The 26,566-nt window shown below is 49.9% G+C and overlaps 1 protein-coding gene across 1 annotated transcript in view; it reads left to right on the forward strand.

Moving 5' to 3' along the window:
* CDH13 (cadherin 13) overlaps positions 1–26,566 on the forward strand; it is a 1,030,614-nt gene that overhangs the window by 905,485 nt on the left and 98,563 nt on the right. The window contains exon 9 of the mRNA XM_019413211.2: positions 21,271–21,453. Within this exon, the coding sequence (XP_019268756.2) occupies positions 21,271–21,453 (183 nt within the window). The remainder of the gene's footprint in view (positions 1–21,270; positions 21,454–26,566) is intronic.

The raw sequence follows: 26,566 nt of genomic DNA on the forward strand, positions 1-26,566 counted from the left end.
CTTAGCTAACTCAGCACAAAGGCTGAGCCAGCCAGATTAGGAAAGTTTGTGGTTGGCTTTTTTTTTTCCAGTTTATTTATTTAAGGGAGAGAGAGAAAGAGGGAGACACAGAATCCAGAGCAGGCTCTAGGCTCTGAGCTGTTAGCATACAGCCCAACGCAGGGCTCAAACTCAAAAACCACGAGATCATGAGCTGAGCCGAAGTCAGTTGCTTAACCGACTGAGCCGCCCGGGTGCCCCCTGCCTTGTAGTTTTTTAAAATTACATGGGCTATGATTTTTGGTTTTTCTCTTTTTCTCTTTAAGAGAGAGAGAGAGAGAGAATGGGAAGGGAGAGAGAGAGAGAGGGAGAGAGAGAATCCCAAGCAGGTTCTGCACTGTCAGCGCAGAGCCCGACACGGGGCTCGAACCCACAAAGTGTGAGATCACGAGCCAACATCAGAAGTCAGATGCTTAACTGACTGAGCCACCCAGGCACCCAGGCAAGTTTGTTTTAATATTACCTGGAGTGGCTTCTCATACGGGGCTCATTTCTCCCCTGAAAGATTTTCGTTTTTCTGTTGTTATGATCAGATTGATCATAACATCTCCGAGGGAGATGGTATCTGGTTGAAATACTTGCTCAGAGGGGGACCCCCCACTAGCTCTTTGAAGCCCTTTCCCCTCCCCCCGTCCTCCCCCTCAACCAGAAAGCACCGCCACTCGCAACAGGATGCATCTGAATTCGGGTTCTGGGCCTGCACCACGTGTGGAAACTGAACAGCAAAGCGATTTCCACCAGGAGCAAGCCTGTCCCCTCCACGTTAACAGTAGTATCGGCCACGTAGCCCCAGAATGCATGTCTTCAGGCTTATCTAGAAAACCAACTGAATTGTTTTTACCTTTTCATTTTTAAATGACTACAGACACCCAGGATGTTGCAAAAAAACAGTGCACAGCGGCCCCTGACCCCTTCCCCCAGCTTCCCCGGTAGTAACGTCTCCTGCGACTGTAGAATAACACTGAGACCAGGAGGGAGACGTGACACAGGGCTGTTACCCAGACCTGATTCAGCTTCCGCCAATGTATGGGGCGGGGAGGGGGGGGATTGAGGCCCAGGGTGGGGGATCTCTACATTTGATCGCATGCACAGATTTGGGTAACACCACCCTCAGGACACAGGACCCCTCCACTATCCCACGGGCCAAGATTACCTCTTGGTTGTCCTTAACGTTGTACCTACCTTCCCCCCACACCTGGCCTTGGCCTCAGATCACCACCAGTCTGTTCCCCACATCCATAGTTTTGCTATTTCAAGGACGGTATGTAAGTGGAGTCATACGATACACAACTCTCTGAGAATGACTTTTGTCACTAAGCACCGTGCCCTTGAGAGCCATCCAAGGAATGGCACTTACCAATATTTGTTCCTTTTTATTGCCTGAGTAGTACCACCCACTGAGGGACGTTTGGCTGCTTCCTCATTTGAAGCAATTGCAAATACAGCTCCTATGAACATTCGTGTAGAGGTTTTTGCATGAACGTTAAGTCCTACATTTTTCTGAGATCAATGCCCAAGCCTGTAATGCTGGGTCACATGTTAGGTGCATGTTAGGTTTTTGTTTTTGTTTTTTTAAAAGTTCATTTATTTAGAGAGACAGAGTGTGAGGCAGGGGAGGGGCAGAGAGAGAAGGACACCCAGAATCCGAAGCAGGCCCCAGGCTCTGAGCTCTCAGCCCAGAGCCCGATGTGGGGCTTGAACTCGTGAACCACGAGATCATGACCTGAGCCGAAGTTGGACGCTCAACCGACTGAGCCACCCAGGCGCCCCGAGTCTTAACTTTTTATTGGCAAAAACAGCAACACCCTATGCACACACCGCGTTCCATTTTTTTCAGGAATTTCTACCTCTCCTCTAAAACGGGAAAAATAATGCTCCTTATTTGCTCAGGCTGTGGTGAGAATCAGATGATTCGGGGTGTGTAGGGAGCTTAGCCCAGCGCCGGGCACGTGGTAATCACTCGGTAAATACAGGCTGCTGGGCTGTTACTTTTCTTTTTCTCTTTTTGCTTTTTTACCTGGCTTGCTTGGTGCCTGCTTCGGATCTTAGCCTTTGTCAGTGGCAGCAAATGGCAGAGAATCCCTCCCGAAGTTTCCGTAATTCAAGACGGCTCACAGAAGCCTTCGGGAGGTTGGTTTCCCCCTTTGCCCTGCCTAGGGTTCCCTCCAGCTGGAGTGAGATACAGGGTATCTCAGCTTCTTGGTTTATTTACACGAGTGGCAACTTGGAGCTTATCAGCAGCACCCCAGATTTCCTGCAGCCTTTGTAGGTGATCCAAGTGGATCCCCACCTGACCTTATTATCCCTTGTCCAGTGCACAGCCACTCGCTCACTGCCCACCCCCCCCCCAATGTATCCCCAACCCCTCCGCTAAGTGCGAGCCTCACAGAAAGATGTCGCTCCATTCCTGGAGACTGTTTGCTAAACCTCCATATGGCCCGTCATGTCATTTTCACACCTTTCACCTAAGGAGGGGACTTTAACCAGGGTAACTGGGGGCAGAATCTGCCCCATCACCCCACACGCCCCCACCCCACCCCCATCACCACACACACACAGCAGTTGGGTGAGCTCCAACTGTGTCCTTGCCTTTTACCATCTAGGAACCAAAGATTCTGTAATCTCTTTATCTCAGCTCTGCCTTCATATGTGCCCCCTGGAATGGCCCCTATTCTCCCAATTTCATTAACTTAACACATTTTATTTGCACTAAGTAAACCCAAGGTTGTTTGTGCCGTCCGACACAACAGATTTCCCTTCTGATCAATAATGCCAGGCAATTAACCTCCTCATTCATTTTGATGGCTCTGTATCGTGTTCTGTCCCACAGGAAGCCCGCAGTTGGACCAGTCTCCTATCACGGCACATTTTGGCGGTCTCTGGTTTTCCCTTTTATACACATCACAGTGAGAAAGATGCTTAAATGTGCACATGTATGGTTTTGTAGGGTAAACTCTCCCAAGTGAAATGCCTGGTCCAAAAGATAGGAACTTTTTTTTATTATTTTTTAAATTTTTTAAAAATTTTTTTAATTTATTTTTGAGGCAGAGAGAGACAGAGCATGAGCAGGGGAGGGGCAGAGAGAGAGGGAGACCCAGAAGCCGAAGCAGGCTCCAGGCTCCGAGCTGTCAGCACAGAGCCCGACGCGGGGCTCGAACTCACCGACTGTGAGACCATGACCTGAGCCAAAGTCGGACGCCTAACTGACTGAGCCATCCAGGCGCCCCTAGATATGAGCATTTTTAAACTACAGATATAGTTTAAAACTATAAACTATAGTCCTTTCTCGAATATGGTCAAAGTGCTTTCAGATTCTTTCACCTTTTCATCCCATGAGCCACGCTGCCTGGCTCCTACCTGGCAGCGGGGAAAGGTCTTCCCGGGCTCCAACAGACACAGAGGACGAGGTTCGTGGTCCAGGAAGCACCCGGGCACAGAGCAGGGGTAGGATTCTGAACCCGTGAAAGCGCTCGCGTACATAGCAGGGCCCCAGGGAAGTGGGATCCCAGGGCCACGCCGTGTGGATGGGCACGAATCCGCTCCACACCCTATGAACCTGCAACACAGCTTCTAAGAGGAGCCGGGGAAGGTCAAGATGTGGAAGGAGCCAGCAGGAGCAATGCAAAGAAGGCCTGATACCCTCAGAGCGCATTGCTCATACTCCAGGGGCTGAATATCACGCCGGAAGAGCCGGATATTCTGGGCTCTTCTCTGTTTGGACCCCCACCTGCAAGATGCCCACCCTTGAACCTAACCCCATGCCCAAGCTACCCTGGATCCCACGTGCATCAAAGTACCCCAACCCCAACTGTGGCTTTCTCTGGAAAGCTCTGCCGGGAAATCCCCCGCGAGCGATGGACCGTCACCTCCGCTTGCCCCATCCTGTTCACTAGAGCACCTACGCAGGCCGCCCAGGTGCGGAGACCTCACCAGCCGCCGCGCGGCAGGTGGCCAGTGGGGAGTGATGCAGCGGGAGCATGGGTGTCTGGGAAAGGACGGCGAAAACAGGAGAAGACAGCCCTGTGTCCTATAGATTCAGCACAGCAAGACTGTGGACAACCAGGATAATAAACAAAGGAGTCAAAAGGACCCTCCCCGCACCGCATGCAAGGAAAAGAGAGGGAGATTTTTAGTTGAAAATCTTTTGGCCATTACTTCGAAAGGTGATGGCGTGTCCTTTCCTGTCATTCTCCTGTCGCCGCATAACCTGGGGCTGCCGTTGTCCTCGTTGCCTCAGAGGAGGCTCATTCTCGCGCCAGTGGGGGACACTGAGCCCGAGGGTCTCACGTGCTAGCACCGCTTCCCCCGGGGACACGGGACCCTCCGTGTGAGGAATGGCGCACAGACAACCCTGGGTGTGCATCCTTTCTCTCCACTTCCTGGCCAAGTGATTGTCCTGTGCCTCAGTTTCCTCACCTGTAAGTTGCAGCTCACAGAACCTACCTCACCAGGGGAGCAATCAGCCCAGGACATGACGTGGAGGCAGCGGGCACACGTTAGCTCTTGTCGTTACCGCCCCACTAATAAATCATTTTGCTGCGGTCAATCTGCAGAGTGTAGATTCCTTCCGGAATCAGGCCTGTTTGAGTTTGCTCAGTTCAGCCAGATCCCCCTCCTACAGCCTGTTCCCCAAATCTGCAGCCATGAAACCCCCTCTGGTGGCCTCTGGTGGCCTCCGGTGGCCTGCTTGTTATATCAGAAGAAGGCAGTGTCCACCTGTCACCTTTACCTGCTAATGAGCTCTGGAACTCGCCGGCCTCGTCTTCCTTTCTTTTCTTCCGGGAGGTCCTGGAGGTCTGCCCCACACCTCTGTGACTCCAGACCTCCTCTCTTTCTTGGGGCTTACTTTCCTCTGACCTCCCACCCACACCCCGAGTGGAGAAAGGGGAAGGTTGCCCACCAGTTGCAGAAGGAAGCTCATCTTTTTGTTTTGTTTGCGAAGGTTTCTTCCTCTCGCACTTGTGCTGCCATAGCAACCACATTAGATGTGGGCCCACTTTGAAAACACTCCTTTCCTGCAACACTGTGTGTGCACGTGCACGTGTGTGCTTGTGGGTGTGTTACATCAAGTTACTTATGAGCTTCCTTGAAACCTGATGGTCAAAGGACTGCGTTCCGTTCAGAAGTCGCTGTAATTGACAGAGGAAAGTTCTGGGTTTTGCCATGTTCAGAGATGTCTGGAACGTTTACCCCCCCCCCCCCCAAGAATGACCCCCTTTCGTCCTCAGCACTGGTAGCGTCTGTGACGTGTGACGAAAAGCGCTGTCCAGAGTGGCGGCGTTAGCGAGGTGCTGTTTCTGCTGTACGTCCGAGGGGAGCCCTGCAGCCAACTAGGAAGAGATTCTGTTCAGGTGGCCCCTCGGCCATCGGCCCCACCAACGGGGCCCAGAAAGGTAGCCACCACCATTTCCGTTACGGTCCCCATTACAGTTCCCTGGCCGAGGGCAGGCCTGTCCTCTGAGATGCATTATAGACGCAATAAGGTCAAACTTCACATCAGGCGACCGGAACCTAGGGACCACACATTTCGGTTGGTTCCCTGATTCACAGTCTCTCCTGAGTCCTCTGGATGCAGGACTGTGGGAAGGCAATAAACACATCAGTTAATGCGACCCAGGCCCACACCTTGGGAGGACCTGTATGGGGTGAGTGGGACACACATGACTCCTCTCCCAGACCTTTGGCTTACCCCAGTCTGCTCTAGTCCTTGGAGTCACGTGGATTTTCCCTCCAAGGTACCTGCAGGCCTGCCCTCCCAGGATCCTGAGAGCCTCCCATAGTACTCAGGGAGACTTTTCAGGGTTGTTTTCGTTCTGCAACCTTGCCCAATGCACTGATTTTAGCAATGTTGCAAAAAGATTGGACTGCAACGCCAGGGCCCAGGACCCGCCAACGTCCTTCCTGGGTGGTGGCCGCGGTCACTGTCACCCTCCTCCCTGGGCTGAGTCGCTGAGCCCTGCTTCTCCACCTGCTTTGCTTTGCTTGAAGTGATCAGACTGTAGGTTTTAACCACTGGGTTTCTATTGATATGGAAATTTCCGCCCTCTGTTTCTGTTGGCGCAGGGATGCTCAAATTGCACACAGCCCCTGATTTGCCCAAATTTTCTTATTTTAAAAACGCAAACTGACGGGGCGCCTGGGGGGCTCAGTCGGTTAAGCGTCCGACTTCGGCTCAGGTCATGATCTCGTGGTCTGTGAGTTCCAGCCCCGCGTCAGGGTCTGTGAGTTCCAGCCCCGCGTCAGGCTCTGTGCTGACAGCTCAGAGCCTGGAGCCTGCTTCAGATTCTGTGTCTCCCTCTCTCTCTGGCCCTCCCCCGTTCATGCTCTGTCTCTCTCTGTCTCAAAAATAAATAAACATTTTTTTAGAAATTTAAAAAATAAAAAATAAAAACGCAAACTGAGACCTTGAGCCACCCCCCTTCCGCTCTCCCTCGGCCCCCACCTCTGTGTTCATTTTCTGTCTTCTCTAGCGATCCTTTGCATTCTTCTCCTCTCCTATCTGCTCCTCTCTCTCTCACCTTTTCTTCTGTGCATCTCTCTCTCCCCATCTCCCCTCTCTCCCCCTTAGCTTTTCTCTCCCCCTGGCTCTCTCCGTGCTCCTCAACAACCCCCACTGTCCCAACCTGCCACTAAGCAGGAAAAAGTCAAGCTGAAAGCTTCACCTTTTTACTTAAGATTCCCGAACTCTGTGACAGCTCCTGTTTTCCATATTCAAATCCCAGCCCCTTTCCCCCTCCTCACTCCCTGCCCCACCCCCCCCCCCCCCCCCCGCATTCCACACCCCCAGCAGGTATAGCAGCCCAGGTACAGGAGCCACACGGGGGAAGGGCCTCTCGGGACTGTGGCCTGGGTCCCCTGAAAAGCCTCCTTGGCCCCTGTTCAACAGACCCAGGAAGGATTCTTGAACAGGATGTTTTCTCCTGTAATTATATCTCAACATGGACGTCTTATGTCGTTCCTTGATTGCAAGTAAATGTACAAGGCTTATTTTTGTGTTCCATAGCCTTACAGAGACTGTCCATATCTCAGTCTTTAGCAGCATGGGCGGAGGCGAGGAAATGCAGGCTTCCCTCAGGAAGGAATGAGAGGGGCAGAGATGAGGCTACTCTTTCTTTGCTGTGCTTCTTAACTGAAGGTTCTAGAATGTGTTTACAGACTGGAGAGCAGGGAATGGGGTTCACACTGAAGGGAGGGAGCTGGCCGGCCCCTCCAGCCAGGGCACAGAGGTCACAGGGAGAGGGTGATGAGGTCAGGCTGCTGAGTGCATGGCCCCCTGCCCACCTCCCTGGTCTCCCTCCCCTTTGGGTCACCACCTAGGACAGCATAGGACAGCGTGGAGGGCAGGCGTAGGTGGAAGGGCTTGGGAGCACACTTCTCAAACTGACTTAGTGCCCTGTCACCTGGGATCTGGTTCCAAAGCTCTAGGGTGGGACCCTGAGTCTGCATTTTCATCCAGCTCCCAGGTGATGCCCACGCCTCCAGCCCAAGGCCCACGCTTCCAGTCGGCAGGGTTTGGAGAACCTGGAGAAGCCATAGGCCCCAGGGCGTAATCCTTCATCTTCCCCAAGCTGGAGTCTGAACACAGCTCCAACTGGACCAAGTGGACCACCCTCCCTGCAGGTGACAGGACCGCCTCTTGTCCCAGCCCGTCCTTCCTTGCAGCCCCACCACCGACCCGGGTCTGTGTCCACTTGCCATACACGGGCATGGGGCGTGTTTATTAAAAAGTGAGAGGCGGGCAAGTGTCGGGAAGAATGGAAAGCAAGAAGAGCTACCTTTCTTCTTTTAGAAGAGGGATTATCAGTTGCTAATTCAAAAATTGTAGAGTAATGAAAACTACATCAATAATTTTCATAATAATTATAGTCTTCCATTTTACCCTTGAATGTTTTCCTGGCAACGTCTGATTCAGTTATTCCAGAAAATGTTACTATGCTATTTCAGTGTTTTCCTCGGAGACTTCAGTCTAGAGCCAGCTTGATGATCAATCTTTTTTTTTTTAAACATTTATTTATTATTAAGAGACAGAGAGAGACAGAGCATGAGCATGGGAGGGGCAGAGAGAGGAGGAGACATAGAATCTGAAGCAGGCTCCAGGCTCTGAGCTGTCGGCACAGAGCCCGACGCGGGGCTCGAACCCACGGACCGCGAGATCATGACCTGAGCCCAAGTCGGACACTTAAGCAGCCGAGCCACCCAGGCTCCCCAGCTTGATGATCAATCTTGTCCTGGGGGATCTGTGGGCTGCCAATTCCAGGCAGATGTTTGTAGGGAGGCCCTGGCCTGGTTGGGCTAGATCAGTGATTCTCAGCCAGGGAGGAATTTTCTGTGTGTGTGTCTCTCGCTCTCGCGCTCTCTCTCTCTCTCTCTCTCTCTCTCTCTCTCTCTCTCTCACACACACACACACACACACATACACACACACACACACGTGCCCCCCTGGGACTTCTGGCTGTGTCTGAAGACATTTTTGATGTTTGCACCCTGGGCATTGCGGGCATCGAGTGGGTAGAGGCCAGAGAAACTGCTGAACACCTTAACCGCACACAGGGCAGTCCCACCCAACAAATCATGATCCAACCCATAAGTCAATAGTGCTGAGGTTGAGAAACCGTATGGTAGTTTGCAAATACAATTAGGAACTAAAAAGTGTTGGTCAGGACGCTGCTGATTATGCGCCACCAACTCTAAGTAGTTTATGTAACGAGGGAACTTCATGTCGACGGAAGTGATGCTTAGCGGGACTAGGCTACTGTAACCGAAAAAACTCCGAAAGAGGCAAGTTAACTTCTTTGGTCATGTTCAGTACAGTGATGTGCACTGTAGCAAACCTCATTTCTTTGTTCATGTTGTCTGTGTTCATTATAACAAGGTGCATACAGTGCTTTTATGTGAGGCATGCATCTAGACATTCATAAATATTCTCACTTAATCATCATAGGAATCCCATGAGGGTAGATACCCTTATTTTCGTTTTGCAGATGAGAAAATCAAGGCCCACAAAGGTTGTTTCTTGGCCAAAGCCACAGATGATAGAGCCTCCTGGGGCACTAAACATAAGTAACTTTCCTCGTTTGTCTTTATCAACGTGAGAGAATGCCATGGGGGCACCCTTATCCCCACACGGACTCCTGTTGTCTCCCCACTGGTAACAGAGCCCAGAAAGGACAGAGAATGATTTTCCTCATCCTCCCTCTCTCGTCGGGCCTGATTCCCAAGGGAATGATTCTCATCCGTCTCTTCTCCCCGTGGGACTCAGCTGATGTCCTCAGAAACTCCACGAGCCACCTCTGGAAAGAAACGTGTGGATGTCCCGATGGGAATTACAGTTGGGCCCATGGGGTCTATTTGAAGCACGAGTCAATGGTGCAGACACAGACCAAGGCCTGCAGAGCAGTTTCTTCTGACTAAGACGTTTGGGATTTAAATATAAATTAGAAGCTGTAAGTCAATTCCATGTATGAATTTGTACAAATCCCTTGTAATGAAAGCAGAAGGTTTCCCTTGTCCTTATTTGTACTGGGGTGTTAGCATCAGGAGTCTAACCAAGTGTGTCGATTTTCCCACAGCTCGGGAGATTAAAGATGTACTCTTCTTGGTTAGAACTGGCTGAGTGCAGGGAGGAGGGCTGGCTCTCCATGAACTCTGGGGGGGTCTGTCTCGTTTCCGCATTAACCTGAGCAGCACCCCGTGCAAGCTGGGAAGGAGGAGGCCACTTTCAGTGTGTTGGCCAAAGGTTTTGAACGAGATAAGGCTCTCCTACATATTTCTCCCTCCCCAACCCTCGTGCCATTCAAAGAGGGAAGCCTGAGTCTCAAGTATTGCCTTCCCTCCCGTGGGACCCGGGGGCTGTGGGTCCGGGAAGCCAGCAAGCGGGACGCAGCCCCGTGTGTTTGAAAGGCGTTGGGCAGGTGCTGAATCCTTGCGGATGAACGACTTCAATCCACGCCACCTTCAACATGGAGTCGCTGGACGTCCCAGGACGTCCACTGCTGTGTCTATGCAGGAGAAAGAAAACATGAATCCACGCCAGAGCCTGTCCATGAACGTTCATAGCCGCATTGTTCACAATAGCCCCAAAGTGGAAATAACCCACCTGTTGGTCAATGGATGAAGGGATGTACAAAATGGGGTCCATCCATCCACAGCAGTCATCCACAAAAGGAACAGAGTGCTGGTACCTGCAGGAACGTGCATGGGCCTGGAAGACACTGCACTCAGTGAAACAAGTCAGACACACATGTTGTGTGATTCCGTTTGTATGAAGTGTGATAGGAACTCCATGCAGACAGAAAGCACAGTCACGGCTGTTCAGGGCTAGCCGGTGGGAGGAATGGGGTAGCTGCCAACGGGTACCCGATTTCTGTTCGAGGCGATGAAAACCAGGACCTCCAGGAGCTGGCCCTGTGATTTCACTGGCTAATGATTTCCACTGCTCTGCTTGGCAGCCCCTGTGACCCCCTGAGCATAGAACTGAGAGTTCTCAAGTTTCCCCACCAAGTGTGGCTCCCCCAAAGGAGTCTTCGCCAGTGAGGACCCGACATGCCCTAGGGGGGATCACAAAGCTCTTTCTAAGGCCTGAGCCCAACACCAGGAGGGGACCTTAGAGTCTCTCAAGCAGTTGTGTTCCTCCCTCCCTGCTCTTCAGAATCATCTGGGGAAGTTTTGAGGAATACGCACGTCTCGGCCCCACCCAAGAAAAACCTGTGTATGTGGGACCCCAGATCATCAACAGGTTTTCAAGGTTTGCAAGTGATTCTGATGTGCAGTCAGCGTTGAGAACCCATGGCTTGGGGTTGGGGGGGGGGGGGCGCCTGGGTGGCTCAGTCGGTTGAGCATCGGACTTCGGCTCAGGTCATGATCTCACGGTCTGTGAGTTCGAGCCCCGCGTCGGGCTCTGTGCTGACAGCTCAGAGCCTGGAGCCTGCTTTGAATTCTACGTCTCCCTCTCTCTCTGTGCCTCCCCCACTCACACTCCGTCTCTCTCTCCTTCAAAAATAAACATTAGAAAAAGTTTAAAAAAAAAAAAAAAAAGAACCCACGGCTTGGAGCGCCTGGGCGACTTAGTCGGCTCAACGTCGAACTCTTCATTTCTGCTCAGGTAGTGATCTCGTGGTTCATGGGATCGAGCCCCACATCGGGCTCCACACTGACAGTGCGGAGCCTGCTTGAGATTCTCTCTTTCTCTCTCTGCCCCTCACCCACCCACACTCTCTCTCTCTCTCTCTCTCTCAAAATAAGTAAACAAACATTTTTTTTAACTTTAAAAAAGAGAGAAACAACCTACCACACTAGTCTGACACCTACGTCTCAGATAAGCAAGCAGGGACTCAGAGAAGTTACAGGATTGATGAGTTCGAGGTAAATCTCAACTTGCCCCACATCGCTGAAATTCCCACAGCTATAAATCTGCAGGATTGCATGAGCCAAGCTCCAAACTCTGGAACAGACCACGCTCTCGCTCCTAAAAAAGTCATTCTTCATCCAGATTTAAATGTTTGTGGTCAGACGCATATCTCTACAGAAAATCTCTTTGCTTCTCAACATGAAGCTATTTCCAATTCTCCGATCAGATGTACAGATGCATTTTGCTTTCTCTTACATTTTTTACAGGGAGCAGTTCAAGTGAGGGAGACATCCTATAATCAGGTAGAATATTGTCTGCACTGGGCGTTCAGAGACTGAGGAATGCAGGCAAATTTGCTCCTTGGTTTTATGTTTCTCTCTCTATCTAATGTAGTGTTTATTTCAGTGGCTCCCTAAGGCAGGGATTTTCAGACTTCTGTTTTATCAGCAAATTTTTTTTTTCTTTTGAGGCACAATCTTGGGCAGGAACTCTCATACACCCAACAGACAAACCATAATTAACAGATTCCTTAACTCTCTATTGTTTGGGGGGAAACACCTGAAACGTTGCCAGGACTCCCGCACCGTCTCTCAAACGGTCTTCGTTCCCAGGAACACGGTTTGACAACCACTGCTCAAGTGCATTGTGTTCGTGTCAGTCTTCGGTGGCGATGTGTTTTCCTTTCGTTTCCTGGAGGAAAAGGCGTGTTTTGTTATTTGGGCTTCTTCTGTGTGTGTACTTGGCAGATTAGAGGAGGCAAGGACATGAGGGGAAGAATACAGTCTTTAGCAGGTGCACTGCTGGGCCCCCGAGAGCCCGGCCTGGCCGGCCATCGTCCTCGGAGATCATTTACTCAGCACCTCCTCAGAGGAAATGAACCCACACAGGGGACTGTGCACCGAGAGCACGCAGTGAATATGGTTTCCGTCTCTTGCCCGTTGGCCCATCCCCCTGCACCTGTACATCCAGAAAGCTGGGAGACACTTGGTCTCTCCTCTTGGTGGAAGGGGAACCACGGTTGGCAGCCCTCCAGGTGCAAAGCTCTCCTGCCAGCCCAGGGCTTCTCTGGGTGGGTCGCACCAACTAGGGGGCTGTGTATACGCCCCCCCTCCCCCGCCCCAGATCAAGAGCCACATGGCCTGGGAGGCCACTGAATCTTAGAGAGTGCTCTTTGCTCAAGAGCAGGCTTCTTTGGTGTTAAAGTGTTGTTCTTTACTACCGTTGAGCTATTCGCCTTCGTTCACCTGCTTGAAACACGTAGCTCAGGAAGCTCTGGTAACACACGGAGCAGTTTACCAGGCCCCTTTATGACCGTCCTTCACCAGGCCTGGTTGGCTGTCGCTCTTTCCACAACAGAGATAACATGCAAATGCTTTTATCAAAGTATCCGGCACCAAAGAAAACCAGTAATTATCAGAAGAAATTAATGTTCGCCGGATCAAGAAAGGACTTTGATTATGTTTTCCGAAAAAGAGCCTTTATCTTTTAGAGACACACAATGAAATATTTACAGATACAACGATATATCTGGGATTCGTTCCAGATAATACAGGAATGGGGAGACGTGGGTGCATAAAGGAAGCACAGTGGGACACAAGGTGACAGTCTCTGAAGCCTGATGATGTGCACACGGGGCTCTTTATTCTGGCTGCTTTTATAAATGTTTGAAATTCTCCATAGCAAGGTGAAAAAAAAAAAAAACAACACTTGAGGAGACACCTGTGGATCCCAAATCTTCACCCAAAAGACCACATCTTCCCGCTGAGAATGGCAGACATCCACCACCAGCCTTGGTTTCCCGGGGCTCCGTTAGTTGCAAAAAGCAGACACCCTCTCAAGGTGGCTGGTGAAGATGTGGCTGTTGACAGGCCCAGAAGCTTCCAGGCGACAAGACGTGCAGGGAGCCCCGGGGCATGGGGGCAGGGCTGGGAAACCAGCCAGAGACCAAGGATGCCTCCCAATCTGTCTTTTGTCTTTTGAGTTTTTGAGTACCCTGGGAACTCTCCATTTTTCTTGCAGTGTGTCCATGCTTTTACCTCTCTATGCATCTGTTCATAGCTGTCCGAGTGACAGAGAAAAAGGTCACCTCATGCTCAACTACCCAGAAACGTAGGATTTAAGGACCCTTTATTTGTGATTATAGCCCCTATTTCTCTGAGTTCAGGTTCTTAGAGAAACACCTGATTGCTCACAAAGCAGGCAATTACCTGTGAGTGGTTACCTGTGGTCGGCAGTGAGTCTGGTGCCACATCTGGGTCCAGTCCGCTCTGGTCAAGGAAGCTGGGGGTCCCACGACACAAAAGGCACCCTAGAACACTCTTTGCAGCAGGGGCTGAGATCTTCTTTAAGGATCCTCAGAAAAGGAAGGCTGATGTCCACCATTTAGAATTCTGTCGTTTCTGCCATTTGAACTATAATTTAGTGTCACCCGCCTTTTTCTCAGTGAGACTGGAGAAGACGTGGTCCCCGTTCTCATCGCGAGACCCTCAAACACGTGCACCCTGGCATCTTCTCCCCTTAGGTTTTTACTCCACAGACAAAAACGACCCCAACATTCAGTGTCTAATTATGGTGCTCTCACTTTATGGAAGATCTGCCATTTGAGGAATCAGAGACATGATCCTCACTTTCCAGAAGCTGACAGTTGGGAGGGGCATGCCCCAAGCTGTCTCTGCTTGAGAGGACAGGTAGGCTTTGCTTACCATTGCTGGACACCCGAGCCCTGGCATCTGGGGGCTCACTTGGTTGAGTGTCCAACCCTTGATTTCAGCTCAGGTCAGGATCTCACAGTTTGTGGAGTTCATGGGATCAAGCCCCACGTCAGGCTCTGTACCAGTAGCACGGGGCCTGCTTAGGATTCTCTCCCTCTCTCTCTCTGCCCCTCCCCTGCTCACACTCTCTCTCTCTCTCTCTCTTAAAATAAATAAATAAACTTTAAAAAAAAAAGGGGGGGGGGAGAGAAAGGGGTATTTAGAGATTACAGAATTTTAACCAGATAGAGACAAGAGTCAAAGAGACTTGCCAATGTCTGAAGCCATTATGGTCTGGTGGTTTCCCGAATATTCTTCTCCCATCTTGGTTCTACAGTCATTTGGGGCCTGCCTATGCATGTTCTGTTAGGACATGGCTAGGAAAAGATTCAGTAGGTGGTGTTGTCTTATGGGCTAGCTGATGGTTTCTAGCCAAAGACCTTCAGAGTCCCTTGTGGGCCTCTGTTGTTAATCACTTCTTAGGCATAAAGGCTTCTAATGAGGGGCGCCTGGCTGGCTCAGCCAGTTAAGCGTCCAACTTCAGCTGAGGTCATGATCTCACAGGTCAGAGTTTAAGCCCCACATCAAGCTCTGTGCTGACAGCTCAGAGCTTGGAGCCTGTTTCAGATTCTGTGTCTCCCTCTCTCTTTTTCTGACCCTCCCCCACTCACACTGTCTCTCTCTCCCTCTCTCTCAAATAAATAAACATTTAAAAACAATTTTTTTAATACAGAAGAACTTTATTTAGAACTCTGTATGCTTATTGGAATTTTTATTTAAATAATATAGGTTCTTGTTTATATGTTCTTTTTAACTATTAGATATGTTTTATTATGTGAACTTCACACACATAATTACATTTTATATTTTTGTATTTTATATATTTTAAATATTTTACATATTATATCACATATGTATAAAGTGCACATAAGCATTAGCCATAAGCTGAATTAAAGTGTCCTCCTATGGGGGCTCCTGGGTGACTCAGTCAAGTAAGCGTCCGACTTCAGCTCAGGTCGTGGTCTCACATTTTGTGAGTTCGAGCCCCGTGTCAGGCTCTGTGCTGACAGCTCAGAGTCTGGAGCCTGCTTCGGATTGTGACTCCCTCTCTCTCTGCCCCTCCCCCTTGGGATCATGCTCTGTCTCTCTTTGTCTCTCAAAAAATAAACATTAAAAAAAAATTTTTTTAATGTCCTCCTATGTTTCCTTCTAAAACTTCTATTATTTTACCTTTCACATTTTGTGTATGGTGTGAGGTAGGGATGGATATTCATGTTTTCTCCACATGGATACCCAATATCCAATGATCCAGCACCATTATTGAAATGGCCATTAGCTGGAAACTAAATCATGTCCAAACATGAAAGCATGAATAACTGACCACACATGCAGGCTTGGATATATGACAGTGGAGAAATGGTAGAAAACAAAATGTCTGGAGATGTCACTGGTGAGCAAAACATATATAAAGGGGGTGACTGGGAGGGAATGTGTCAGTCTACCGAGCTGTAAGCCCCCCAGGGGAGAGAAGAGTGTCCCTTTCATTTACTGCTCTATTTCCTGTACCTGGTGACACTTCAGGAATATTTACTAAATAAATAAATAAACAAACAAACAAACAAATATTTACCAAGTAAATATTTTACTAAATAAATATTTCTTGCATTTTTCCATCCTGGGGTGAATCCTAATCCTAGGTAGAAGGAAACCAGATACCTAATACAGCTCTCCATTCTAATACAGCTATAGGCTAACATGATTTGCCTTGGCAATAAAGGGTCTGTTGTTAGAGCAAATCAGGGATACGCAAGTATGTGAGTGTCAAATGCTCCTAACTGAAAGGAGAGCTTTTCCACACCAATGCAGGGAAAGAAGATATCAACATAGATTATCCATTAAAAGCCAGACCCTGATAAGAACAGAGAGTCACAGGGGTTTAAACCATATTCTCCAATTTATTAGTAAAAATTTCATAGGATACAAAACAAAATCCCAAATCATCCCATCCTCACTAACAAATTCTGATTCCTTACTCCATTCCAAGCAATGTGCCAAGATTCTTAAATATATTATCTTATTTCTAGCAATCACAGTTTCTACCCATTAGGCTATTAGCAAGAGATTAGATTTTTCCAATGAGTTCTATCCTTTATGTAAATATAGACTCATAAAATTGCTTGCAAGTTAAATTTCTGATGATCTCTCCCTCACACTGTTAACCTCCCAGTAGAAATTTAAGTTTATCAAATTTTCTGGGATCTTAGCTTTTAATTTCCCAAAGCCAGGACCCAGATGACGACATCTCGACTTTTCAGGTTCACCATCCATGAAACGTCATGGTTGACAGATCGTGAACCTGGACTCCAGTCGTCAGGCAGGCAAGCCCGCAGATGTCCAGCCCCTTAAAGTCATGCCCTGTCACCTCTTCCCCACCTGTGGCTTTCTACTCTGCTCATTATTATTTCCATCTTTGGGTTAACCTTAATATAAAACCAGCCACTTGCTCTATGACGAAGAGCATTTATTCTTGATGTAAAATAAAACAGAAGGCTCTCTTCCCCCTGGTGATGGATGACCTTTGTGGAAAGTCCAGGCATTCTCTTCCTAAACGTCCATCACAAAACTCCCCGCATGTCATCAAAGAAAGCAGAATGAAATACACAGTTCTGAATAGCAGGGAGAGAGCTAATGAGCCTCACTATGTCCCAAGCCAGTCACCCACATTGATTGCGTAAAAACACATTTTGCATCTGGTATTTGATTTGCCACACAGTTTAACAGAAAAGTGACTTTATCTATTTTTTTTCCAATTAGGGGAAGTAATGTTACAATCAATAATTCCTCCTGCTCTGGTGTGTTAAATTAATGTCTGTCTGTCTGTTTTTAAATCTCAAAGTGAGCATTGCTATAGAAATATAAAATGGTACTATTTCATTTTAATCTATTTAATTTTCCATCTTGAATTATATAATGGGTTTAAAACATTGAATAGAATTAATAGAATGAGTATTTAATTAAGCAATAATGAGTTTCTAAATGGATGCTCAAGGAAACTGACTTTGTAGTTTATGCAAGAATCAGATAATGGTCTTAACAGAGACTGTAATAATTGTGTTGAATGTTTTCTATATTTAAAGATTTTTTTTTCTGAATTCTCTCAAGGGTAGATTTAAACACAATCCAGTTCCTTGACTAGACTTGGCCTGGCTTTCATGGTAAATTCCAGTGCCTTTCCTTGGCCCCCAAAGCCTTGCATAATCTGAATCTGTCCTTCTCTGAAGTCCAGTGGGAAACAGTTCTCCCAGCCTCCCCCCACTCCAGACACACCCACCTTCCCTCCCTTCTGCAAATGCGTATGCTCCCCCCTGCCACTGGTCTTTGCTCCTGCTGTTCCAGATGCCAGGGCCACTCTCTCTCCTTTCACCCTACTAACTCCTCCTGTGCTTTCAGTTCTCAAGGAATCCCTCCCTAATGACCCTCCACAGACTGGGTCAGGCACCCACTCCCTCTCACCAGCCCCCTTTCAAGCTACAGGCTCAGTGTTACTTTTTTTCCTAATATTGAACATAGGTTTATTACCAGACATATACCATGTCTGTTTTATTTTGTAGTGTATCCCTAGAATTTAAGACTATATCACGCCTGGCATACAGAAGCCATTTGCCAGATATCTGTTGGCTGGATGTCTGTCTGGAAGAGCGATAGATGGACAAATGGATAGAGAATGATGGACAAATGGATGGGTGGGTGGGTGGGTGGATGGATGGATGGATGGATGGATGGATGGATGGATGGATTGGTGGGTGGATGGATGGATGGATGGATTGGTGGGTGGATGGATTGGTGGGTGGATGGATGGATGGATGGATGGATGGATGGATTGGTGGGTGGATGGATGCGTAAGTGGATGGGCGGATGGATAAATGGATAAATGCAGGGATAGAGGGATGGAGAATGGATGGGTAGATGATGGATGGATGGAAGGAAGATTAATGGATAGGAAGGAAGATAAATGGATGGAGGATGGATGGAGAATAGATGGAAAATGATGGGTGGATGATAGAGGGGTGGATGGATGGTAGGTAAATGTAGCTGTGGACACATTGCTAAATCTAAGGATATATTAGGGCCACAGTACACACTGTGAGAATTCCTGTAATAATACCACCTTATTCCATTTGGAGACATTAGCTCGCACACTAAAAGGGTGTTTTATGCCATCCCCTATGTGCTCCAGACATTAAAAAAGAAGTGTCATCGGGGAAATCTGCACAGGCTTTTCCCACTTAGACATGGCCTAACTATCAATTTTAAGATCCATCCGTCCATCCATCAGATCTTCATGCATCCAGTACTGTGCTATGTACTAAGGATCAGGGCTGAGTCATCCAACAGTTACTATCGACACAGCATCCTCAAATCATAAGGAAAAAAGAACTTTCAGAGTCAAAGAAAATTTTGGTTTTTTCCCTCACATAAAAAAAAAAAAAATTAAGCCCACGAAAATCTATTATGGCAGGAGGGACCAACGAAGGTGAAAGTCGACCTAAGACTTTCGACTTTTGTCGACTAAGATCGACAAAAGTTGTGATGCCGCCGTGCTAGAGATGTCCTGGAGAACAAAAGAGATCGGTCCATCCCTACCCTTCTGGAACATCAAGCAAGTAGCAGAATCAAGCATCGGTCAACAAGCCAGTCCCTCTCACGGCTCCTGGCTAACCACATCTCTCATATTTCCTCCGCCCTCGCCTTTGATGCCTATATTTAAGACCTACTGCCTATATTTAAGACCACCGATTCATTCAACAAATGCTTACTGTCTCCCCTCTCTGTACCTGGCATCATGTGAGGGGTCGGGGGGAGATCTGTGAACAAGGCAGACCACATAGGGCCTCCAGCCCCCTCCAATCGTGATCTGTCCTAGGTGTTCATCTCAGCAACGTGAGCCTCATCTGCTTTGACAAAGCAGCTTCTCACCTCTGTGCTGGATGTAGCAGCATTTCTACAGGATGGATGGTTCCCAGCATCCTCTGGTCTCAGTGCTCCGTGTGCCTGCATAATTGCCCACCTGGGGTCCTAAGGTGCCAGTGTCAGAAAAGACACAAGGACAGGTTATGAGCTGAGGTCTGGTGTGATCAGTAGGGACAGAGAACCGGTCATCGGGCTCTGGACCCCAGCAGGGGTGAAGGACGGACCTAAGTGATGCAGGTCTTGAGTAATAGAACTTGTTAAAAGCAGCGTTTACAGGAGTCCAGGAGACGCGGACTTGACCTTTGGTTCACTGAATGACTCTGGGCTTCCCTTGCTTCTCTGTGCCTCTTTCTTCACCCATATCTGAACGTTCTTGACCTTGGACTCTATCATGCTTCTCTCAACCCAAATTGCATACTAAAATTATCTGGACAGGGGCACCTGGGTGGCTCAGTCATTTAAGCATCTGCCTCTTGGTTTTAGCTCAGGTCATGATCTCATGATTCATGAGTTCAAGCCCCACAGCAGGTTATGTACTGACAGCATGGAGCCTGCTTGGGATTCTCTCTCTCTGTCTAAGTAGATAAATAAACTTAAAAAAAAAGAATGATCTGGACAGGTTAAGAAAGTATGGAATCTCAGACTTTACCCCAAACCCACTGAATTGGAATAGAGCCTGGTTAGATAAAAACAAAACAAAACGCCCCTGAAAAGATTCTAATGTGCAAACAGAGCTGAAGACCATCTATCTAGGCTTACGCTTAGGAATTCCATGATTTTTGTGAGAAGGAGGGAAAGATAGAAGGAAGAGCCTCCTTAGACAAGAATCAGGTCAACTTCCTTGTCTCCCGGAGCCATATCCATGTGACAGCGTCTTCCAGACCTCCCTGCTCTGGCCACTTTCCATCCTGCCATCATGTTGCAAGAATTTCCCAGCGTCCCTTTGAGAGAAAAGGAAACAACCCACCCGGGTTTGCTGAGGTGTGGTAGACAAATTAGTTCCTGTCCCCGCCCCATCCCCCCCCCCCAAGGCATCAAGATTAAGGCTTATGATTAATGATTTGCAAGTCAATTAATCAGCCACCGCTTCTGAAACCTCATCTCTCAAATGACTTTTCTCTGAACACAAAGGCTTTCTGACACTGTCTCACTGTCTCTAGATTCACTTGGCTACTAATTGAAATTCCAAGATATTTCTTCTTGTTGTCAGCTTATTGGTATTACTTGTCTGTAAAATATTTGCAAACAGATTACTATTCACGTGTAGTGTGTCAGAGGTAAGCACCAAAACAATACTTTATGCTTCCAGCTCGAAGGAATGTGCTAATGATAGCTCGTGAAATTCTCTATCCCTGGGAAAGCTGATTTTTCATTTATTGATTTATTTCCACCACACCTACTTGCAACAAGTATGTGAGATGTATTACAATAAAAACACAGGTACAACAAGGCTTCAAACAACTGATTTATAAGTTTCCGTAGAAAACGTTTTGTTTTGTTTTGTTTAAGTCATGGGGAAGGAGGGGGACTTTCTTCCTTCGAGGAGATGGTGCGGTCGAGCAGAGGCTGTGGAGTCCGACACGGGCAGGGGGGCGAGGCTCCAGTTCCAGTCCCTCCACACGCCAGGGAGACATACACCGGCTCCCCGGTTACCTTGGTTACCTCGTGGTTTGGGGTAGATGACGCTGCAAGAGCAAAGGCAGACAGAATTGCGTAAAGGCTCAACCTCCATAGACGTCTGTCTCTCCTTCAACAACAGCTCCCGGGACGGTGTTCTTCTCCTTGTGGGGACTCAGGACCCACGCTCCTCCCCCCCGTAGCCGTACCCTGCCCTGGGGTCCTGTGGTTGTCTGGGTTCCGATAGATGGCAGGAGAGAGGCACAGAGAAGAGACCGCTGCCCCCAGCTGGCAAGCATCACATCTGGCCACATCCAGTAGGGGAGAAGGCAGTCTCATGGCCTCACCTAAGTACAAGGAAGGCAGAGGGAGGGAGCGGACCATCTGCCAGCACAGCACAGCTCCATGACCTGCCTGCATTATTGTTTACTGTGAAATGAGGTGATGCGGGTAACGTACCCACTACCGGGCCCGCGGTACGAGCCCCGCAAAGGGTCTTTGCTGTTCTTTCCAAAGAGTGACAGTGACCATCTGCTCTGTTTGTAGTTTCAAGCCACCGTCGAGGAAGGAGCCGTGGGGGTTATCGTCAACCTGACAGTGGAAGACAAGGACGACCCCACCACGGGCGCGTGGAGGGCTGTCTACACCATCATCAACGGAAACCCTGGGCAGAGCTTCGAAATCCACACCAACCCTCAGACCAACGAGGGCATGCTGTCCGTCGTCAAAGTAAGGGCGCTTCCGGGCTCCTCCCTCCACCAGGCAGAGGGCCTCCCTGCTGGGGAAGGTCAAGGAGAAGTCAGCCCTGCTCTCCTCCTTTTGGAACTGAAAACAGAAAAAGGGGCTCACAGCTGAAGGGTGAACTTGTACCCTCACAGCCACGAAACCAAGCTGTTTTACGGGTTCTAGGAAACTCAAACTTACGTGTAACCTTCAAAAAAGTCCCTAATTTAATTTTCAAATGAGATTCTCCACACATCTGACCGTGAATTATCAAAGATATGCAAAAATGGGATATGTGAAGGTTTTTTAAAGATCTGTGATCAAAACTGCGGATCATTACAGGACGCCTGAGTGGCTCGGCTGGTCGAGCGTCCGACTCTTGATTTTGGCTCAGGTCATGATCCCAGGGTCGTGGGATGGAGCCCCGTGCTGAGCCTGCTTAGAATTCTCTCTCTCTCCCTCTGCCCCTCTCCCTTGTTGGCACATGTGCTCTCTCTCTCTCAAAAAAAAAACAAAGAGAGAGAGAGAGATCATTACATTTCTTCCTGGTCTTAGCACAATCTCGGTTATTCACTTAAAAACAGGAGATAAAGGGCGACTGACCCTTAGCACCTGTGCAAGTGTCCTGGGGCCGCTTTAACAAATGACCACAAACTTGGTGATGTAGGGCCACACACACTCGCATTCTCTTACAGTTCTGGTGGCCAGAGCACCAAAATCAGTTTCACGAGGCTGAAGTTGGCAGGACTGGTTTCTCTTGGGGACGACCTATCTCCTCATCTTTCCCAGCTTCTGGAGGCCACCCACATTCCTTGGCCTGTGGCCCTGTCTCGTGTCTTCGGTCAGGGGACAGCAGCACCACATTTCTCTCTGGCTCTGAGTCTCTGCCCCCATCTCACATCTGTTTCTTCCTTTGACTTCTCTGCCTCCCTCCTTTGAGGACCTCTGGGATTCCATGGGTCCCCCTGGATAATCCAGGCTCCCCGCAACGAGGTCCTTTAGCCTAATCGCATGTGCAAAGGCCCCGTTGCCACGTAAGGTCCTATATTCACAGGTTGCGGAGACTGGCACGTGGGCATCCTGGAAGGTCATTATCCAGTGTAGCGTGGGGATAATCCTCCGGACCCACTGTGGATGGCCGATCTCGGAGGATGAGAGGCTGGGTTTCTCCCGAGCCCTGCCCTTTCCAATACTTCCTTTACATTGAACTTCAGCTGCCTGGCTGAGAAGAACAGCCCCTGGGTCTTCCCGGGTCTCCTTCCCTAGTAACACAGGCACGGGCGGAGTTGTTAGGAGATCCTGGCACTGCCCTCCCAGTGCACCCACCCGTGCACTTTCACAAGTCGTGAAAGTCGCAAACTAACGCAGCCTCTGCCTGTCCTCTGCGGCTAGCCTGGGTCTATACAAGCCGTCGGACGATTTTCCAAACCTGCGGCTGGAAAACAGCATTTGGGTGAATATGCATCCCCATCATAAATCCTGGAACAGCACAGTCGTCCCCGTTCTGTTTGCTACAGCTTGAGGGACAGAAAATCCAAGAGAACCAGAGTCACGAAGGAGCGTCCTCCCCTCCCCACCTTCCCACACGGGCCCTCACTGCTGAGTCTGAAACGTTAGCACTTAGAAGCATCGCCAAGGATGCTAGTCCCGACCCAGGTTCCTGGGCCCACACCACACCTGCTGGGTCACCATGTGAGGGAGGGAGGTGTTCGCCGAGCCTGGCCTTGCGGATGACCACTGCAGAGGGACGAGTTTCCACCTGCCGATTCCGCGACACCTGGGGCTCCCTCTGGGCCTCAGTTTGACCAGTGAGTGGACTTCCTTTGTTTCAGAATTGGGATGGAGACTCCGCCTCCCTCCGGCTGCCTGCCACGTGAATTCCTCCAAAGGGCCTTGGACTCTCTCTGCTTCTCAGTCCACCAAGGTCAAAGCCCCCGGGCAGCTTTCTGCAGGCAGGCCTGGCCTTGTTCCCTTCAGGTCAAGTACCGAAATACCAGGCTGATAGTGGCTTAAATACTAAAGAGAATTTAATGATTTCCATAACTAGACGAAGGTAGGCCAATCTAGGATTGACGGGCAGCTCAGGGTGTCAGAGAGCCATCAGGGGGCACAGCAGATGCCTCTGGCTTTTTCCTCATGGTCATAAAATGGCTGCCAAAGTTCCAAGTAGCACATCTTCCCGCTGCTGTGTTCTGAGGCTCAAAGCAAGGAGGCAGCCAGGCAAGAAAGAGAGAGAGAGAGAGAGAGAGAGAGAGAGAGAGAACTCTCATGTGCCCCCCCCCCCAACCGCAGCCTTCAGGGAAGAAAATATCTTTTCCACTGGTTTCCCAGGCAACTTCCCATGATGTTTCATTGCCCAGATAACATATGCCCACCCTCAGCTGTAGGGAAGGCTCTGAAATCTAAATCTGGTCTTTGGAGCTTCTACAGGAAGAGATGGGGAGGGGAGCACCTGGGAGGGGGGAAGGGGTGGTCTTTGGGCAACCAGCCATGGGCAGTCCCGCCCTAACCAGTTGGCAGTCCGCACACCGAGGAACCAGCAGAAATTTCAGGACTGTGTGGTTCCCAGGGGAATCCTACCTCCCTGCAGGACCAAATCCTAACAGTTCCAGAAAGCAAGAACCTGTCTCCTTGTAAGAGCTTCTGGTCAGGAATGCTCTTAGCTGCTTTGTAAACCTATTCCAAAACTGTCAGAGAGTTACCCTTTCGGCTGAATATAATCCACCCTGTATTTTAAGCCTGTTTTCTCTTTTGTCCTCAGAGGGGAAGGAAACATCCAGAAAGCCTTGATCCCCAAAGCGATAATAGGCTTAAAAGTCACTGTAAGATCACTTCCAAATCCTCCCTCTATCAGACAACAAACCCCAGGTTCTTTACCTCTCCCCCCCGCCCCGCCCCCCCCGCCGTGTGGGATGGCGTTTCCAGCCTTTAAACCCTGCAGGACACTGGTCCACACCCACTCTTGACCCTCAATGAAATATTAATTGAATCGAATCTCTGTAACTTTATTGGAAGTGTTTTCAATTTCCTCCCATCCCCGACACAGAGACCCTGCACCAGACAAATCACATTAATGAGGTCACGTGCCCGAGACAAAGGAGGGTTTCTTACTCCAGCGTGACCCAGGGCAGGGTACGAGAGCAGAGACCCACGTTTTGCCAGCTCCCCAGCGGCCTGGCCCGGGGAACGCGCAAATGGAATTACTACATCCTAATTCCGCACAGGGCAGGTGGGGTGAGCGAGCGAGGGCACTGCCCTGCGGAAAGGCAGCATGCGACTCACTGCCCCTCTGCCCTGCCTCTGTGGCACTGTTCCCGCCTCCACCCCTCGAAGGCCAGTGTTCTGCTCAGGGCATGTCGGCCTGGGGACGTACTTGGAGACGGGCCGGCGAGCAGGGCCTCCCATCTTTTTCCTCGTTGCCGTCTTACCAGCTGCTTCTCCTGGCGGCTCCAGACCGAGGTCTGTGGGAAACGCACCGCAGCTCCCTAGCCTCTCCCAGGGTCCCTTGCTACAGTGCTTACCAGGCCAAGATTCCGGGAAGGGCAGGGACAAGCGTGCAGCAGCCCACGGGCCCAATGGTGACCGAGCACCAGGGCCAGACCTTGACCTGCACCCCTCTGTATTGGGGAGCGAAGGTGTCCCTCGCACACCTACGAAGCTGCGTTCCATCCCAGTGTGAATAAATCGGCCCAGAGTGGAGCAGAGGACCAGGTCCCCGTCAGCATCACACTTGGTACACACAGCGGTTTATTATTGGCTCCGATTTTCTCGTCAGGCTTCCGGGGCCAAAACATCCCTCTGTGCCACTTATGTGCTGTGTGACTTTAACTGAGTTATTCAACCTCTCTGAGCCTGTCCCCTCATCTACAAAATGGGAATAAAAACACCCACTATCACGAGGTAAAGTGAGGCTTGGGTGAGGTGATGCACACAGGGCACTCCAGGCACAGGCAGGTGCACAGTAAGGGATAAATAATGTCACGGCAAATAGGGACGCGTGGCGGTAAAGATCAAATATATATATTATGGGGGTCAGAGGGCTCTAGGTGCCCCACTGTTATGGGTCAAATTATGCCCCCAAAGAAGAGCTGTTTTGAAGTCCTAATCCTCAGACCCTGTGAAGGTGGCCTTCTCTGGAAGCAGTCACTCCAGATGTGATTAGCAAAGATGAGGTCATGGTCGAGTGGGGGGGAGGGGATGCCCTAGGCCAGTATGACCATGTTCCTGTAAGAAGTTGGCCGTGTGAGGGCAGATACACCCAGGGGAGAATGCCGTGCGACAGCAGAGGCAGAGAAGGGAGCGGCACAGGGACGAGGCAGGCTCCCCTAGAGCTTTCCGAGCGAGCACGGCCCTGCTCGCATTGGACTCTGCACTCCTGGTCTCCAGAACTGGGAGACAGTGGATTTCTGTTGTCTTAAGCCACCCAGTCCTTTGGTACGGCCGCCCTGGGAAACTGAGGCACCCACCAGACTCCCTTACGAGGTCGCAGCTGCCACTCCAGAGCCTCCAGTGCTGGCAGATCACCGTCCTAGCCTCTGCTGCCCGGCAGAACTGCCCTTACCAAAAGGGGAGCCCCCCAGCCAGGAAGGTTAGGCCCTGCCAGCTGGAGAGAGCCTGCCGCCTGGGCCTGCCGGCAGGGGGGTGCAAAAGACCAGCCCCTGCCTTGAGATGGGGCTGACCTACTGGTGCAGTGAAAGCGCCAGGACCCCCGTGGCACTGGGCTGGAGCTGGGCTCCAGCGGGGACCACGTCCTGGCTCATTCCCTGTCATCTGAGAAGGTACGCCAGTCCATCATACTCAGAACCCCTGCCTCAGGCTCTGCTTCCAGACTCAGCTGGAGTCTCGGGGAACCCAAATAGAGATATCTCACACACACACACACACACACACACCTCTGACAGAAACATACATGCACATCTAACATAAATACATCGAATATGTAAACCCATGTGTATACATGGTTAATGCTAAAGGCACCCATATACTTATCCAACATGAATACACACACATAGAGAAACCAAAGGCCGTGCATAAATAATCCAGGCCACCTCCACTCGAGATTCCGATCTTCCCTCCCGCCTGGTCTGCCCCACTCCATCCTGCTGCAGGTGGCTCAGGG

The sequence above is a fragment of the Panthera pardus genome, unplaced genomic scaffold (assembly GCF_024362965.1).
Source record: "Panthera pardus isolate Hobbes unplaced genomic scaffold, ASM2436296v1 HiC_scaffold_19, whole genome shotgun sequence".
Lineage (NCBI taxonomy): Eukaryota > Metazoa > Chordata > Mammalia > Carnivora > Felidae > Panthera > Panthera pardus.